Source organism: Myotis lucifugus, unplaced genomic scaffold (genome assembly GCF_000147115.1).
Source record: "Myotis lucifugus unplaced genomic scaffold, Myoluc2.0 scaffold_416, whole genome shotgun sequence".
Lineage (NCBI taxonomy): Eukaryota > Metazoa > Chordata > Mammalia > Chiroptera > Vespertilionidae > Myotis > Myotis lucifugus.
In genome coordinates, this window is record NW_005871464.1 from 332033 (window position 1) to 350541 (window position 18509).

The window sequence follows — 18509 nt, forward strand, 5'->3', positions numbered from 1 at the left end:
AGCCCTCGGGGGATGTCCACTGCCAGCGGGGGAGCAGGCCTTAAGCTGCAGTCGGACATCCTTAGCCACTGCTGAGGAGGTGGGAGAGGCTCCCCACACCCACCGGCTGTACTGGCAGCCATCAGCCTGGCTTGTGGCTGAGCAGAGCTTCCCCTTGTGGGAGCGCACTGACCACCAGGGGGCAGCTCCTGCATTGAGCGTCTGCCCCCTGGTGGTCAGTGTGTGTCATAGTGACCAGTCATCCCCAGTCATTCTGCTGTTAGGGTCATTTTGCATATTACCCTTTTATTATATAGGATAGAGGCCTGGTGCATAGGTGGGGGCTGGCTGGTTTGCCCTGAAGTGTGTCCTGGATCAGGGTGGGTGTCCCGCTGGGGTGCCTGGCCAGCCTGGGTGAGGGGCTAATGGGTGTTTGCAGCTGGTCACACCCCCTTCAGGGTGGGGGTCCCCATTGGGGTGCCTGGCCAGCCTGGGTGAGGGGCTGATGGTTGTTTCCAGGCTGTCAAAGCCCCCCCCCCCCAGTGGGGACCCTCACCCCATGGAGGTTTGGCCAGCCTGGGTGAGGGGCTGATGGCTTTTTTCAGGCTGGCCACACCCTCTTTAGGGTTGGGGGTCCCCACTGGGATGCCTGGTCAGTCTGGGTGAGGGGCTGAGGGCCATTTTCAGGCTGGCCAAGTCCCTCCCCCCAGCAACAGAAGCTTTCAGCCTCTCCTTTTTTTCTTTTTTTTTATTCTGGGATTTATTTACTTTCTATAATTGAAACTTTGTAGCCTTGAGAGGAGCTCAGAGCCGGCCAGGGCGGGCGGGAGGGAAGCCTCCTGGTCGCTCTAGCTCCGTGGCCACGGCTGGCTGAAAGCAGGTATCTGGGGTTTATTTACCTTCTATAATTGAAATTTTGTTGCTTTGAGTGGAGCTCAGAGGCCCGCCGCGGCAAGCGGGAAGCTTGGCTTCCTCCATCATTGGGGCAACCAAGCTTCCTGCTTGCTCCAGCTCTGTGGCTTCCGGCCGCCATCTTGGTTGGGTTAATTTGCATATAGTAGCTCTGATTGGCTGATGGGCGTGGCTTAAGGCATAGCGAAGGTACAGTCAATTTGCATGTTTGTCTTTTATTAGTGTAGATTATCATGGATTAATCATTGTAGTTAATTTTGGAGTTCTGGCTTCTATCCCAGCCACTTAACTCTTATTTTATTTAAAAAAAAAATATATATATATATATATATATATATATATATATATATATTTTTTTTTTTAATTGATTTCAGAGAGGAAGCGAAAGGGAGAGACAGAAACATCAATGATGAGAGAGAACCGCTGATTGGCTGCCTCCTGCACACCCCCCACTGGGGATCGAGCCCTCAACCTGGGCATGTGCCCTGACCTGGAATTGAATTGCGACCTCCTGGTTCATAGGTCGACATTCAACTACTGAGCCACACTGGCTGGTCGTGACTTTCATTATTTTATACGATGAGTTAGAAGAGAGGGATTTGTTTTGTGTGTGTGTGTGTGTGTGTGTGTGTGTGAGAGAGAGAGAGAGAGAGAGAGAGAGAGAGAAGAGAGGAAGGGAAGGGAGGGGGGTATTGACTCAGGTGTGTACTACTTCATGTAAAATCTCATACTTAAGCTTCATAGGCTAAGTGTTTGTAAGGAGGTAGAGGGCTCTGTAGTTTTGTGTGTTCTCATTCCCCAGAGATGTGCCTAGGACATCTCTGGTTAATTCCTAAGTGAGAAAGCCACTAGTATACATGAGTTTAAAAGGTGCTGTTTTTTGTTTTTTATTTTCCATCTCTGAAAATTGTTGACACAACCTCAGTAATTTGCAATTTCTATAGTGGAGCACTTTCACAAAATGATAGTAATGGAAGAAATATTTATAGGTATAGTCCTAGATGGTTTGGATCAGTGGATGGAGTGTTGGCCTGTGGACTGAAGGGTCCCAAGTTCGATTCTGGCCAGGAGCACATGCCTGGATTGTGGGCTCTATCCCCAGTGGGGGGCGTACAGGAGGCGGCTGATCAATGATTCTCTCTCATCATTGATGTTTCTGTCTCTCTCTCCCTCTCCCTTCCTCTCTGAAATCAATAAAGAAATAAAAAAATATAGGTATAAATTATTACCCCAAAATTTAAAACACCAATTTAAATACTATGAGATTTTCCCTTCACCACCCCCTCCCAAAAGCTGGTTTAGATTTACTGCTGCATACTTTTTCTTTCTTTTTTTAAAAATAAAATATATTTTTATTGATTTCAGAGAGAAGAAGGGAGAGGGAGAGAGAAATGATGAGAGAGAATCATTGATCGGCTGCCTCCAGCACACCCCATACTGGGGATCAAGGCCGCAACCTGGGCATATGCCTTGACCTGGAATTGAACGGTGAATTCCTGGTTCATGGGTCAATGCTCAACCACTTAGCCACACTGGCCAGCCCAAACTTTTTCTTATTGTGGCAAAGCATACATAATATAAACCTAACCATTTCTCAGTGTACTGCTCAGTGGTATTAAACACGTTCACATTGTTGTGCATCTGTCACTACCATCTATCTTTAGAACTCTGTCATTTCTCAAACTGAAACTCTGTAGCCATTAAGCACTAACTCCTCATTCCTTCTCCCTACCCCTGCCATCCCCTGTTCTCTTTCTGTTCTATGAATATGATTACTTTAGGTATCTCTTATAAGTGGAATTACACAATATTTTGTGTCTGACTTACTTTACTTAACATGATGTTTTTATACTCCATGTATGTTGTAATACATGTCAGAATTTTCTTTATAAGCCTGAATAATATTTTATTGCATGTGTATATGACCTTTGTTTATCATTCGTCTGTGGTGGACATTTGGGTGTGTCTACCTTTTGAGTATAGTGAGTAATGCTGCTGTGTGAGATAATGTTTTAAAGCTTTCATATGGTACTTCTTCAAGTTCAGAGCTATTTAATATTTCCTTCAGCCTCACATTCTGCCTCCGTGTACCTGCCAGCTTGGCACATTCCCTGAGTGAGAGATTCATGGAGAAGTGATTCTCAGCAGAGGGTGTGGATGACCTGACTGTCTGTGTGGCCCCTCACCCCTGGAGATTCATGGTATCATCTCCTTAACCTGGATGTTTATAGGCCAGGGATCGAGCGTTAATTCTGGAATGTTTATTGAAAGAAATTAATGATAAATAATGTTGAGTTGCTTGTCTGCTAAAAATGAATTTACTTTTGGTATTTTAAATCAGTGGTTGCCAACTGGTGGTCCGCGGACCACTGATGGTCAGTGAGGTCTGAAAGGTTGGTGACTGCTGTTTTAATTCATCTATGTTCTTGAATCAGAGACTTAGGCAGACATTTAAAAGATTTCCCTGTTCTTTAACCTATAGTCCAGCAAAGTTCTGCTTTTTAAAGGAATGTCTGCTTTCCTTGCTTTTGTTGAGGTTTCCAACCATTTCTAAACAGGCAGCAAGTTAAATAAATAAATAAATAAATAAATAAATAAACACACACACATATATTAATAAATAAAATATTTTTATTTATTTTAGAGAGGAAAGGAGAGGGAGAGAGATATAGAAACATCAATGATGAGAGAGAATCACTGATGGGCTGCCTCCTGTATGCCCCCTACTGGGGATAGATCCCAAAACAGTCATGTGCCCTGACTGGGAATCCAACCATGACCTCCTGGTTCATACATAGATACTCAGTCACTGAGCCACGCTGGCCGGACCCCATCCCCACTTTAGGTGCTGGTCAAAAGCCTGTACTTCTGACCGGCAGACTATAGGTTCCAACTACCTCCTCAGTTTCTATTAATTTGCTAGAGTGGCTCACATAGCTCAGGGAAACAACGTTTACCAGTTTATTAAAAGAAATGATAAAGGATACAGATGAACAGTCAGATGAAGAGATACATAGGGTGAGATCTGGGAGAGTCCAGAGCAGGAACTTCTCTCCCGTGGAGTTGGGTGGGCTACCAGCACCTCCTGGTGTGGATGTGTTCCCCGCCCTGAAAGCTCTCTGAACACCCTTTGGAGTTTTATGGAGGCTTCATCACACAGGCACGATCAGTTATTAGCTTCATTTTCAGCCTCTCTGCACTTTGGAGGCCTGGGGCTGAAAATTCCAAGTCTCTAATCATGTCTTGGTCTTTCTGGTGATCAGCCCCCATCCAGGAGTCCCCAGTCACCTCATTAGAACAAAAGATGCTCCTAGTGCTGTTATCACTTAGGAATTTACAAGGGTTTTGGGAGCTCTGTGCCAGGAAGGGGGGAGTAGGTATATACAGGGTGCCCCCCCAAAATGTATACAGACTTTGAATATTTATTAATTCCAATGAATTAAATCTGAAAAAAAAAAGAAACTCAATTGAGGTATTAGAAAAGTGTGTATACATTTTTTGGGGGACACAGTATATATACATATGTATGTATATGTGTGTGTGTGTGTATGTATATGTATATTTTTTCTATTCACACCATTACATACCCACTGGAATGGATAAAATTTAAAAGACTACATAGTATTTTGGCAAGTATATGGTGTAATTGGACTTTTTATATATTGTTAGGGGAGTAGAAAATGGTACAACCACTTAAGAAAACTCTGATAGTTTCTTACAAAGATAAACTTACATCCACCTCATTACTCAATAATTCTACTCCTTATTTACAGAAGATGAAACCGTCCTCAGAAAGATTTGCATATAAATGTTTATAAACACTTTATTTGTAATAGCCCCCAAACAAGAAACAACCCAGATGTCCAATGATGGGAGAATGGTGCAACAAATTTTGGTGCATTCATCCCTCGGTTTCGGTGTGGATTGATCTAGGACCCCTCATAGATGCCAAAATCTGTGGATGCTTATATATATTTACCTTATATAAAATGTAGTATTTGCATATAATCTACACACATCTCCCATCTATTTTAAATCATCTTTTGATTAATGATAGTAGCTAATACAATGTAAATGCTGTGTAAGTAGTTATACTGTATTGTTTAGTGTGGGCATGTTTAGTGCAGATCCCACCATCACAGGCCTAACTACTTAGCACATGTCAGCAACAGCATAGCTTTTTTTCAATTTTTGATGTGTGGTTGGATCCATGGATGAGGAACTCTTAGGTATGGATGGCCAGCTAAATATTCAGTGAAATAGCCCTCAACAAATAAAAAAGAACAAAGTATTGATGCCCACAATCACATTAATGAATCTCCAAAAATGCTGAGCAAAAGCCAGACACAAGAGAACACACTGCTTGATTCTATCTACATTATATTCTAAAGTAGGTGAAACTTTTATCTGATTTTATCACAATCAGAGCTGTGTTTGTCTGTGGAGGAACTGACACGAATGGCACAAGAGAATTTTCTGGGGTGACGGAAGGTTCTGCATCTTGTTAAGTGATGATGTATAAGGTGTGTGCATTTCTTAACTCATCCTCCTATATACTCATGATCTGTGCGTTTCACTGTATGAAAATGATACTTCAATTTTAAAAAGCCAGGAATCTAACAGTAAAAATTATGAATATATGGTTTACTCTCCCTGAACAGCCTTGTGGTTTTTTGTCCTTGTTCTCAAAGTACTGTGTGCTTCAACAGTCAAGTGATAAGCATGTGAACATTGTGTGTGTGTTTTAAAATATTTTTATTGGTTTCAGAGAGGGAGAGGGAGAGAGAGATAGAAACATTGATGATGAGAGAGAATCATTGATCGGCTACCTCCTGCATGCCCTGAACTGGGGATCGAGCCAGCAAGCTGGGCAGGTGCTCTGACCAGGAATCGAACCGTGACCTCCTGGTTCATAGGTTGACGCTCAACCACTGACCCATGCTGGCCGGGCAGGACATGCTATCTCTATTGTGCTTTTATTGAAAAAGAACATTTACTAGTCTTTCTAGCTCCCTACCACCCCTCCCCCCCCGAAACAGAAAAATATAAAGAAAGCCCAAATGGTCCATAATTTTTCCATTCAGATAGTTCATATTATCCTTTAAACCAGCGGTTCTCAACCTGTGGGTCGCCAGCCTGTGGGTCGCCATCCCTTTGGGGGTCGAACGACCCTTTCACAGGGCTCGCCTAAGACCATCGGAAAACACATGTATAATTACATATTGTTTTTGTGATTAATCACTATGCTTTCATTATGTTCAATTTGTAACAATGAAAATACATCCTGCATATCAGATATTTACATTACGATTCATAACAGTAGCAAAATTACAGTTACGAAGTAGCAACGAAAATAATTTTATGGTTGGGCGTCACCGCAACATGAGGAATTGTATTAAAGGGTCGCGGCATTAGGAAGGTTGAGAACCACTGTAGTAGAGGTTAGGTATTCAACAAAAACTTGCTAAATGCATGAAAGAACATGTGTTGGGTGGTTATATTTTGGTTTCTGACAGCTACTAGTTGCTCAGAAAGCTTTGATGCACTCCCTGACTCTGAGATATCCTTATTCCATTTCCCAAGCTCCCCTTTTTTGTCATCCACTCAAACCCCAAGATAAGGAGGAACACACCTTTTATTCCTGAGGACTTTGGCAGTTCCTCAGTTAGGGGAGAGGTAATAGTAACCACCTGTGTGAAGCTACAATGTTCTCGGTACCAGTGGTCCTGGATCATGGGCAATTTTGCACCTCAAGGGTCATTCTACAGTGCCTGGAGACAATTTTGGTTATTCAACCAGGGGAGGAGGGTGCTCCTGCCATCTAGTGGGCAGAGTCCAGAGATGCTGCTCAGCATCCTACACAAGACTTAAAAGAATTATCCACCCTAAAATGTCCAATAGTGCCAAGGTTGAGAAGACACAGCCACTTTCACAGTCTCCTAAGATAGAAGGGTCAAAAACTGGCACTGTGAAGGATTAAACAATTTTTTAATTAAAAAAATACATTTCATCAAAAGTTGCTCTTTAAAACCCTGTTTTCAATTTAAAAATGAAAATGATCTAATGGCTGTCAGTAAACTAGATAAATATATAATACATCTATACAATGTAATAACAGATATATAACTGATTGAAAAAGATTAATGTGCTAATTCATAAGTATCCTCAAGATGTACAAAGTGAGCCCTAGCTGGTTTGGCTCAGTGGGTAGAGCATCAGCTAGACTGAAGGGTCCTGGGTTTGATTCTGGTCAAGGGCACATGCCCAGGTTGCAGGCTTGACCCCCAGTAGGGGGCGTGCAGGAGGCGGCAGATCAATGATTCTCATCATTGATGTTTCAATCTATCTCTCCCTCTCCCTTCCTCTATGAAATCAATAAAAATATATTTTAAAAAATAAAGATGTACTAAGTGAAAAAAAATCAAGCTATAAAGCAGCGTACAATAAGACGGCTTTTTATATAAATATTTTCATGGATTTAAACAAATTATTATATATTTTGATATTTGAACAAGTTTTTCTGCAAGGACCTATTACACTTATAGGGTTTAATCTTCATAGAGAAATATTAAGGGCATGAAGCTTACTATTTTATAACATTCTGCACCAAATGAATTCTCTTACCAGAAGAACTCATTTTTAAATTTTTGTTGTTGTTACTCCTCACCTGAGGATATTTTTCACCTGAGGATATTTTTTCATTGATTTTTAGAGACGGGATCAAAGGGGGAGAGACAGAGAGAGAGAAACATTGATGTGAGAGAGACACATTGATTGTTTGCCTCCTGCACACACTCCAACCAGGGCCTGGGATTGAACCTGCAACCAAGGCATGTGCCCTTGATCAGAATCAAGCCTGGGACCCTTTAGTCTGAGAGCCAATGCTCTAGCCACTGAGCAAAACTGGCTAAGGCCATGGCGCATTTTTAATTTTTTTTAATATATCTTTATTGTTGAAAGTATCCATTACTCCAGCAGTTCTCAACCTGTGGGTCGCGACCCCTTTGGGGGTTGAAAGACCCTTTCACAGGGGTCGCCTAAGACCATCGTAAAACACATATATAATTACATATTGGTTTTGTGATTAATCACTATGCTTTAATTATGTTCAATTTGTAACAATGAAAATACATCCTGCATATCAGATATTTACATTACGATTCATAACAGTAGCAAAATTACAGTTACGAAGTAGCAACGAAAATAATTTTATGGTTGGGGGTCACCACAACATGAGGAACTGTATTAAAGGGTCACGGCATTAGGAAGGGTGGTTCTCTGCTCTACTAGGTACTATGGTGGACACAGGGTGTGTCACGTTAAAATAAAGAAGTGTGATTGCTACTTCATAAAGATTAAAGTATAGAGGTAGACACAGGCATTCAGCAAAATATACAGGGGTGGGCAAAAGTAGGCTTATAGTTCTGAGTACGGGGGTCAGTTTATTCTTGTATTATTTATTAATTATTGTATTTTCCATACAAACAACTGTAAACCTAAATTTGCCCACCTCTGTATATTTTTTAAAAATTATATTTTATATATGATTATAACTAGTATATGTATTATTGAAGGAAAAGAACCAGATACTCTGAGAGAATGGAAGAGGAGCCTGCTTTTAGAGTGGAGATGTTGAAGTCATTAAAGACTTCTGGGACGCACTTTAACTATTCTGACTTATGTACCTGGGGGAAGGAGTTTTAGCTACCAGTTGAGACTGGGCTTCAAACAGGGAAAGATCTTAAGAAAACTTGTTACCTGTTGGTTTGGGCAGCTTTCTTGATTTTGTTTTGTAAGAAACACATTCTAGAAATACTATTTATTGTAATGGTAAGTTCTGAGTACAGCTGACCCTCCGTCAGCTCTTAGTGAATGTGCCGTCTATAGCAGCGGCATGCAAACACCAATGTTTACCCTATTCTCTCTAATATACCCTTTTCCTCAGTGATAAAAATGCTTTCTATTCCATAAATCTGTACTGCTTCAAAATACTGCAGATTTGTATGGTTAATACAAATTATTCTGTTCACTGAATATGGACATCAGAATTTGAAAATTTATATTTGGAGTGTCTTGAGCAATTTTTTTAGACATTTGTTTTTCAGTTTTCTTCCTTTTGCTTTACCTTAGATCTTAGCAGAGATACTCATTTTGTTAGTAATGCCAGGAAGAAGGCAGTTTCCATGGCAACTGGCAGACTGAGTTTGCTGTGGAAATTTCCGGAATTAATAGAGCTGCATTGCAGAAGGATGCATAAAGCAGTATTCATCTAGACATCCTAACAGTATGGACACAGAAGAATAGTTGCAGTGGTGTGCAGGGTATGTGTTCCATTTATTTTCCTGTCTAAAGAGCCTTGCTAGTTATATATACATATGGTGAAAAGAATAAGAGCTTCAGGCATGTCAGTATATGTTGGCTCGATAAAATCAAGGATGCTTAGGGGAAAAAAAGGAAGAAATTGGGAAGCATTTCTAGGAAATCAAGATCAAGGTAAATGAACTAGGAGAATGTGATAATGAAACAGGAGGAGAAAATGCACTTCAGATTGATTAAATAAAGATTCTTATGGATGGTGGCTCTAGAATATATATTAAAGGAAAATCAGTAGGTATTGGAAAGTTTAAGGAATCAAGTTTTCATACCTAGGAAGAAGACAAAGATAGGGGAGGTATTAAGGAGGTTGGCTGCTGACTTAATTACATAATTATATGTATATTATGCTATACGTATATCGTAATGTGATAGAATCAGGGGAGGGATATCAGACCCTTAATTTCATTCCCTGTTGATTTGTGGGGGATTTTTAAGAAAAAGCTTGAAATGTATCTTGAGTTTAAATTCTGGAAATACAGGGTTTTGGGTGGATAAGTGAAGTTTCTTATCTTTCAGAGCTGATTATAAATTTGAAAGAGAAGATGAAAAATGAGTAGATATAATTTAGATCATTTAAAAGATATATAATTTAGATGACAGTTATTTAGATCATGTGATCAGCAAACTATAACTCAGGAACCAAATGTAGCCAGCTGCTAGTTCTTTTCTCTCTCTCTTTTTATTGTTAATCCTCGCTCGAGGATATTTTTCCATTGATTTTAGGGAGAGTAGAGGAGAGAGGGAAAGACAGAGAAACATCAATGTGAGAGAAACACATTGATTGCTTGCCTCCTGCATGAGCCCGGACCAGGGCCCGGGGCAGGGAGGAGCCTGCAACCAAGGTACGTGCCCTTGACTGGAATTGAACCCGGGACTCTTTGATCTGTAGGCCAACGCTCTATCCACTGAGCCAAACTGGCTAGGGCCAGCTGCTAGTTCTTGTAAATGAAGTTTTATTGAAACATAGTCACACCCATTTGTTACATAGTTGCAACAAAGACTGTATGGCTGGCAAAGCCTAAAATATTTACTATCCCATTACAGAAAAATTTTGGTGACTCTTGGTTTGGATGTTGTATTTGATTCCTGGGACTGTCAACAAACTACAGATATGATGGCTTAAACAGATATTTATTCTCTTGTAGTTCTGGGGGCCAGAAATCCGAAATCGGGGTGTTGGCAGGGCCTTGCTTCTTCTGAAGGCTCTAGAGGACCCTACCCTTTCTTCTTTCAGCTCTGGTAGCTCCTGATGTTCCATAGGCTGTGGTGGCAGAATTCCAGTTGCTGCCTCCAACCTCTTTTGGCCTTTTTCCTGTATCTTTCTGTGTGTTCTGTCTTCTCCAGTTCTGTCACTTATAAGGGTATTAGAGGCCTGGTGCACAACATTTGTGCACTGGGGGTCGGGGATCCCTCAGCCTGGTCTGTATCCTCTCGCAGTCTGGTACCCCTGAGGGGTCCTTAGCACTGCCGTGGAGGTGGGAGAGGCTCCCACCACCGCCACTGCCACTGCGCTCACCAGCTGTGAGCCTGGCTTCTGGCTGAGTAGCACTCCCCCTGTGGGAGTGCACTGACCACCAGGGGGCAGCTCCTGCATTGAACATCTGCCCCCTGGTGGTCAGTGCACGTCATAGCGACCTGTCGTTCTGCTGTTCGGTTGATTTGCATATTAGGGTTTTATTATATAGGATTTGTCATTGTATTTAGAGCCTACCCTAATCTGCAATGATCTTTTCTTGAGACCCTTCTGAGGTTCCAGATCTATCTTTTGGGGGAGGAGGGCCTACTGCATATGGTTTTGAAGACTTGGTTTTGGCTTTTTAGACCACATTCTATGTTAAGAATAGCTAGCTACTGGCAAGTTTCCTTTGGAAACCTATGAAGAATGTATTCTCAGCAATAGGTTTGTTGACTTGCTAGGGAGGGTATTCAATTTACTTTTCAAGGACAGGATGATATAGGCATAGTTAAAAATCATAGAAGACAGCCTCTATGATGCAAATATAGGCAACAGGGTGGGAATAGTACTAGAATATCACAGGAAAAACAACAACACTAAAATATTCACAGGAAAGTGATGAGGAGTAGTGTCTAACACTTCCTGTTTTCATCAGTATCACCTCAACTCCCACTTGCCCAAAATAGCAAAGTGAATTTGGAATTTGAATGAAAGATAATTGGCACCAAAATAAGATTCAGAGTTTTGAGGGGTTGGACTCATGACTAGATTATGACAGTGGTAAGTTTTGACAAATGGTGAATGATTCAAAATTAGTAGATTTCCTAAATGAATGGAGGAGTGGCAATGTAGAATGTGTACAGTGGTGTGTGAAGCTATGAGCCTGAGACTTGACTCTGGGGAGAACCTTTGTGTCACTATGGGAATGAATACACAGGCCCATGCAGGAAGGGTCTGTGCTGTGTTCTTCATATGTGAGCTCATGTGTAAGCCATAGTAACCGTAGTAGATATCTATCCTTCCATCCCTTGGAAGTTTCATTTAGCATGTTGGTATATTTGGAAATGTTTAAGAAGTGATATATGCCCATGGCAAAGAGTCAAATAGTAGACATAGGACTCCACTGTGGGTGCTGGAGCTGCAGGGAGAACCTCTTCATTATGTAATTTGAGGGATCGTAGCCTAATGCCTATATCCTCACCTGTGCACCTTAAAATGAAACCTCTGATTTAGATTTATGGAGATAATCATTAGAATAATTAAGCAAGAATGGTTAGACGTGGATTCAACTTAGGGTATAAGCAGTACAAACTAGTGTAATATACTTTTAAAAAAGTTATTGGGACTGTAGATCAGGGATTTGCTGAGGACTGGGTGTTTCTTGATTTCAGTATATGTGGATGCAGAGCAGTAACACTGAGCCCAGGCCAGGACTTTCAGGCAGCTTCCTGGAGGACAAGACTGGATGGTCTGTTTGCTTTCTAATCAGATTCTCTTGTCTGTAACTATGCATGTCCTGAACACCAAACTGGGAAGTCGGGAAGCCTGGGGGTGAAAGTTTTCTCTAACAGAGGATAACAAAGGATTGTGTGTATTAAGCTTAAATAGTTTCACAGAAGGATTAAAATCCAACTACAATTAGACTTTAATGTTCTATATTTTTATTGGCAGCTATCTAGAATATACATAAGGAAATAAAATGGGGTAAAGTTTAAAACATTTAGCATCATTAGTCTCTAGCCACTAAATGCGCATAGCAATGCCCAGTCCTCATGATGACTGAACTGCTACCAATGCCTGCCCTCCTCCCCACTTAGATACTCAGGGTGTGGGGTAGCACCCCCTTCTGTGAGGATCACTGGGAAATGAAATATTGTTAGGGGCTGTATTAGAAGTGTATTTGCATGTAAACAATAATTGCAGTAGAAGTTAGGCATGAGCACAATAGGAATGTCACCAGGGCAGAAAGCCCCTGGTACGTAGCAGGGGACAAAACTGGGAAAATAAGGACCTGGCTCCCAGAGTGACCTTTCCTCCCCTAGCATGTCCTTAGTCATTTGGTAGCCCCCCTTCGGGGAGGAACAAGGAGGTCAGAGAACAGCCTCTTAGAAGTCCCATACAAGCCCTTGCACGAGCACACCCTTAAGCCACATCAAAGTCAAGTCAGTGAGGTTCTGGTCACATCAAATAATCTTAGGAATAAAGCCTAGGGTCTGTTGGCAGAGTTGTGGTCAAAGCAGAGAGAACATCTAGGCCTCAGTTGTGGTTCAGTTTCAGGCCCAGAAAAGCACTAAGGCAGGTGGGGTGATGCCATGGCTGACATCAGGACCAGCTGTGATGACTAATGCCCTGCCCTGGCTCTGACCAATCAGTAGTGAACAGGACTCTGAAAGGACATACCAGGAAAGCTGATATGAGATCCTCCCCTCAGATCCCACCTTTAGAGAGTGGATAAAACGCCTCAGGACAGAGGACCCAGCAGGCTCATTCTCTCCTCCCCCCATATTATTGAAGACTACAGACAAGCCCCAATGCCTTTCCCCAGGGCCCACACCTAGCATAGCTCTGCCTTTCCCTCTCTTCTCCCAGGTGCATTCTCTCTACTTTTCTTTTTCTTAAACTCCTAGGGCCCTTCTTTTGCCTCTGTAACTTGTTTCCTGAGTCCAAACAGAGCTCAGATGAGAGACCAGGTTCCTCTGCACAGAAAGAAGAGATTTGGGGGAATAAGTGTTCCCTTAAACAATTGGGAGAGGTAACCCTTAAAATATTTGATATTTTCCAGTCATTCTTATGGCATCCCTCTATACCAGTAAAGCTAGGGAATGTAGTCTTTTGGGGAAAAAAAAAAGTGAAGATATTAACCCATGGGACATACACCTAGTCTATTTATATTAATTAGTGAATATGGTGGTAAGATACAATATGTCCATGAATTGACTTTCAAATTTGATTCAAATCCAATAAGGTTGATTGATATATACTAGTATATTTTTAAATATATTTTTATTGATTTCAGAGAAGAAGGGAGAGGAAGAGAGAGATAGAAACTTAAATGATGAGAGGAAATCATTGATTGGCTGCCTACTGCATGCACCGCCCCCCGCCCCCCCACCAAGCCCGCAACCCAGGCATGTGTCCTTGATCAGAATTGAACCCGTGACCCTTCAGTCCATAGGCCGATACTCTATCCACTGAGCCAAACCAGCTAGAGCTGATATATTTTTTTAGATTTTAATCCTTAGTGTCAGTGTCTTTAGATTTCAAGTTCATATTGCCATTGAAATTCTATTTAGCTTTATGTAGGAGGAAATATTTTAACGGGACATCAGTCTATATCTAAACAGTGTCCCTGATGTTAATATGTATCCAAAAATGCATACTGTTCGAAATACTGTATTCAAGAGATACACTATTTAATTCAGATTTGTGATCTTAGGCATTAAAAAAATGTTAATATAGCTGAGTTTTAACTGGAATGTGTGTCATTTGATAGTCCAATTACAAGTTCTGTTATAACAAGAGCTACTGAAACTTGTTTTCATATTAAAGACCTCCAAATCCAAAGGAGAATGTTGCTCATTTTTCTATGAACTTTTTTTTCCTCCTGGACTATTTTATGGAGAGGGTTCGCTGGGGGGTTAATTTGAAACTTAGAACATCAATCCCTTGTTTATTTCCTGAGTGGGCAAAAAAAGAGAATGGTGGGATGTCTTAGTTAAGAATTACCCATGTCGAAACTGGTTTGGCTCAGTGGATAGAGCGTCGGCCTGCGGACTGAAAGGTCCCGGGTTTGATTCCAGTCAAGGGCATGTACCTGGGTTGCAGGCATATCCCCAGTGGGAGATGTGCAGGAGGCAGCTGATCGATGTTTCTGACTCTCTATCTCTCTCCCTTCCTCTCTGTGACCCTTCCTCTCTGTAAAAAATCAATAAAATATATTTTAAAAAAAAATTACCCATGTAGAGACTGAACATATATTTTAGGAGGAATATGAGTAAATATAAGTTCGTAGGCAGAACTTATTTACTGATAGGGCAATGGCCCTGTGGATAACTTCTAGGTTTATGGAGTCATTGAATTTTCAGGTAAGAAATTAATAATGAAATGATTAGGAATTCCTGATACTAGAAGTAACACTTAAATCTTGTTGGACAAATTTTCCTCAGATGAAAAACTGCAGCTAAGGTTTTGGCCACTTGGTACAGTTGCCTCATTGATGCACTGCTAGAGTTCAGTGGTGACGGCTCAGGTCGGCTTCTGGGCTAGTCTCTAGAGCACTGTGTCTGTTCTACGCACAGTCCTTTGGAAGCCATTGTAGTTGGAAACACTTAAAACAGTAGCTGTGAAATTGGTTCAGGATCACTGAAAAGATGGCCAGCCCATATTATTGAAGACTACGGACATGCCCTGGTGACATTCCAGAGCATAGTTTTCTGTGGTTTTCATGACTCTTTTCCTGTCTAAATGAGAAAATGGAGCTCTGGGTAGTAATCACATCTTCCTGTTTATCTAACTTTTAGCAGCTTTATTGGCATATGTAATTCCTATACCACACAATTCACCCATTTAAACTCTCCAATCAGTAGCTTTTAGTTATTCAGAGTTGTTCATTTGTTACCTTAATCAATTTTTGAACATTTTCATTAGCCTAAGACGGTAACCTGCATAGTTCAGCTATCAATCTGTTCACTTTCCAAAAGAAAAAAAAAGGACTTTTTCTGGAAATCACATAGCAGCCTATATATAGTAAGCTAAACTATTAGCAAAGATAGTATAGCTGTTGTGTGATTTTTATGTAGTAATGAAATATCATTCATTTTGTATCTGAGGAATACTAGCAATAAATGTTCTATAACACAGTGTGATCATGAGCATGATATCCGTTGCCATATTTTACTGGTTAGAAGCAAGTTACAGGTCCCATCTGTGCTCAAAGAGGAGCTTACACAGACGTGTGAGCACCAGGAATGTGGAGCTTAGGGACCCCCGCAGAGCCTCTCTGCCATCGCCCTGAATTGGTGAATACTTCAAAATGCCGCTTCCAATTTACACACAATTTTAATTACCTTTCTTCAGCTCCCTCAGCTGTAAGCTGGTGCTGTATATTTCACCAGTGGTTAAACTGTACCATACAGATGTGTTTACTTGCCATTGATCATAGAACAATAATCACTCTACATGGAACTTTTTGATGCTAGAATATTTCCTGGCTTAATTTGTATACTTCATGGAAGAGATTACTGAGGAAATTAGTCTCTGGGCTTGATGTACTTGCCTGGATCTGATTTCCATCTTAAAAACTTCATTCAGGCTTCACGGCTGTTCCTGACTGGTCACTTAGGCCACTGATTTCCGGGCTCCTGTGACTAGATACTAGAGTCTGAGGAACACTGGTGAAAGTATTTGGAAACTGGATGAGTGAAGGCTGGTGTTATGACATGTTAGTATTGTGATTTGAGAACCTGGTTTTTGGTATGCTAGTTCACTAAGTTGTTATTTTGACAGTGTCTTGGCTATTGTTATTTTTTCATCTTGAAGAGGTTTTATTTATTTTTATTGTGGTATAATTGGCATTATATTCATTTCAGGTACATGATTTAATGATTAAATATTTGTGTATATTGTGAAATGATCACCACAGTAAGTCTAGTTAACATCCATCACCAACTACAGTTACAAATTTGTGTATGATGGGAACTTTAAAGATCTATACTCTTAGCAACTCTCAGATATATAATACTCTATTAACTATAGTCACCATGCTGTACATTACATCCCCAGAACTTGTTTATTTTATAACTGGAAGGTTTTACCTTTTCACCAAATCTTGGCTATTATTAATATTAGTGTACCTGGTTATTCTGGAGCACTTTTAAAATTCTAAATATTTTGAGAACCTTAAAAAGAGCTACAAAAACCAAAAAATCTGAGAAACGTTCATAAATGTTGGAAGAAGAAAAATAAAAAAAAACCAAGCATATAAACTTTTGTTTGTATCTCCAGATGAGATTTAAAAAGAGATTCTTTTTTTTTTTTTAAATATATTTTATTGATTTTTTACAGAGAGGAAGGGAGAGGGATAGAGAGTTAGAAACATCGATGAGAGAGAAACATCGATCAGCTGCCTCCTGCACACCTCCCACTGGGGATGTGCCCGCAACCGAGGTACATGCCCTTGACCGGAATCGAACCTGGGACCTTTCAGTCCACAGGCCGGCGCTCTATCCACCAAGCCAAACTGGTTAGGGCTAAAAAGAATTCTGATTATTTAATAGGAAATTAAAAAAATGTAGATGATACTTAGTGGAATGTTTTTCTTTAATGTATGTTTCACTCTAGTTGATGCAGTTTATTCCTACACATTGCAGTGTATGTGTATGTGATAAAAGAGAGAGACACACACACATAGACAGAGGGAGTGAGAAATGAGATTGATTTTTTAGTTTTAATTGGATTTTTTTTTTTTTACGAAGCATGGTTAGAAGTTAATATGTTCTCTAGGTTGGAATTTTGGAGGTAAAGTTTTTATTTAATGAAAATCTGTAATGAGTAAGCGCTCTTGTCTATGAATTATTTATGTTCACTCCATTGCTTTATCTAATGAACAAAGGCTAAAAGTTTCAAATTTGAATAGCACATGGCAGTTTCATCTTAGAGCCAGCGGAATACTCATTTAACTATCCCCCTCCCTGAGCATGGCATTATCATGAACACGGCAGTACACTGAGGTGCTAGTTCCTAAACTCTGCCAGAATCACCTGGGGATCTTTAAAAATATGGTTTCCTGCCTCTTGTCCCTAGATTTTCTGATTTAATTGCTGTAGGGTCTAAAAAATTCTCCCCAAATGATTCAAATGTGCAGCAGAGTTTGTGAACAGCTGCACCAGGATTGTGAACCTGGAATAAATAATATTGGGTGAGGTAGGATGAGAACTTTTTGGAAATGGGGCTTATAGCTCTTGGGATTCCACATTTGATAATACAGTTTGCAAAGTTTGGAAAAGATCTATATTTGGAAATAAAAACTGGTGTGCAGAATTAGTTTCTTCAATAAATGAAAATTAGTTTTATAAATCCCATTAGAGCTGTGTTTATGGATTACCTAAATTTCAGCCTTTCTTAATTCAGTGTGTAAAAAACCAAGATAATACAAACAAAAAACTCCCCAAATCTGGAGGTCAGACTGTTTTAGTAAATTATGAGAAAACAAATTTCCCACACATTAATCGCTGCTAGCTAAAATAAATAAGTCAAACCATATTTAAACTGTGGAAATTGCTTTTCAATATTTTAACAGAGAGAGACTGAGAACACACAGCATTGAATCGTCAGGAAAACTGAAGATCTCCCCTGAACAGCACTGGGATTTCACCGCAGAGGACTTGAAAGACCTGGGAGAAATCGGACGAGGAGCGTATGGTTCTGTCAACAAAATGGTCCACAAACCAAGTGGACAAATAATGGCAGTTAAAGTAGGTGAAGCACATAATTATTTTTGGAACTTTAATCTGTAAGGTGCAGTTTCTCGATGTAGTAATACTACTATTTTGTTCTTTGTGTTAAATGTGGGTGTCCATAAAATTGTTTCTTCGAATTCTTTGAGGGTGTTTTGTACAGAGGTTGTCTTATTGGTGGCACGTTTTCTATCTCTCTGAAACCATGAGTGTATGAAGTATGCATGTTCGCTGCACTTTTGGCATGATGTATTAACATGTTTTAAACTTCAGGCCCTTCCACGGCCCAGGTGAGTTCAGGCCGGGCGGCTGCACCCCTGGGAGCAGGGCAG

General features: G+C 40.5%; 1 protein-coding gene across 1 annotated transcript in view; it reads left to right on the forward strand.

Annotated features, from left to right (window-relative positions):
• Positions 1–18509, forward strand: part of MAP2K4 (mitogen-activated protein kinase kinase 4) — a 101236-nt gene that overhangs the window by 29170 nt on the left and 53557 nt on the right. The window contains exon 3 of the mRNA XM_023743859.1: positions 18021–18195. Within this exon, the coding sequence (XP_023599627.1) occupies positions 18157–18195 (39 nt within the window). The 5' untranslated portion in view covers positions 18021–18156. The remainder of the gene's footprint in view (positions 1–18020; positions 18196–18509) is intronic.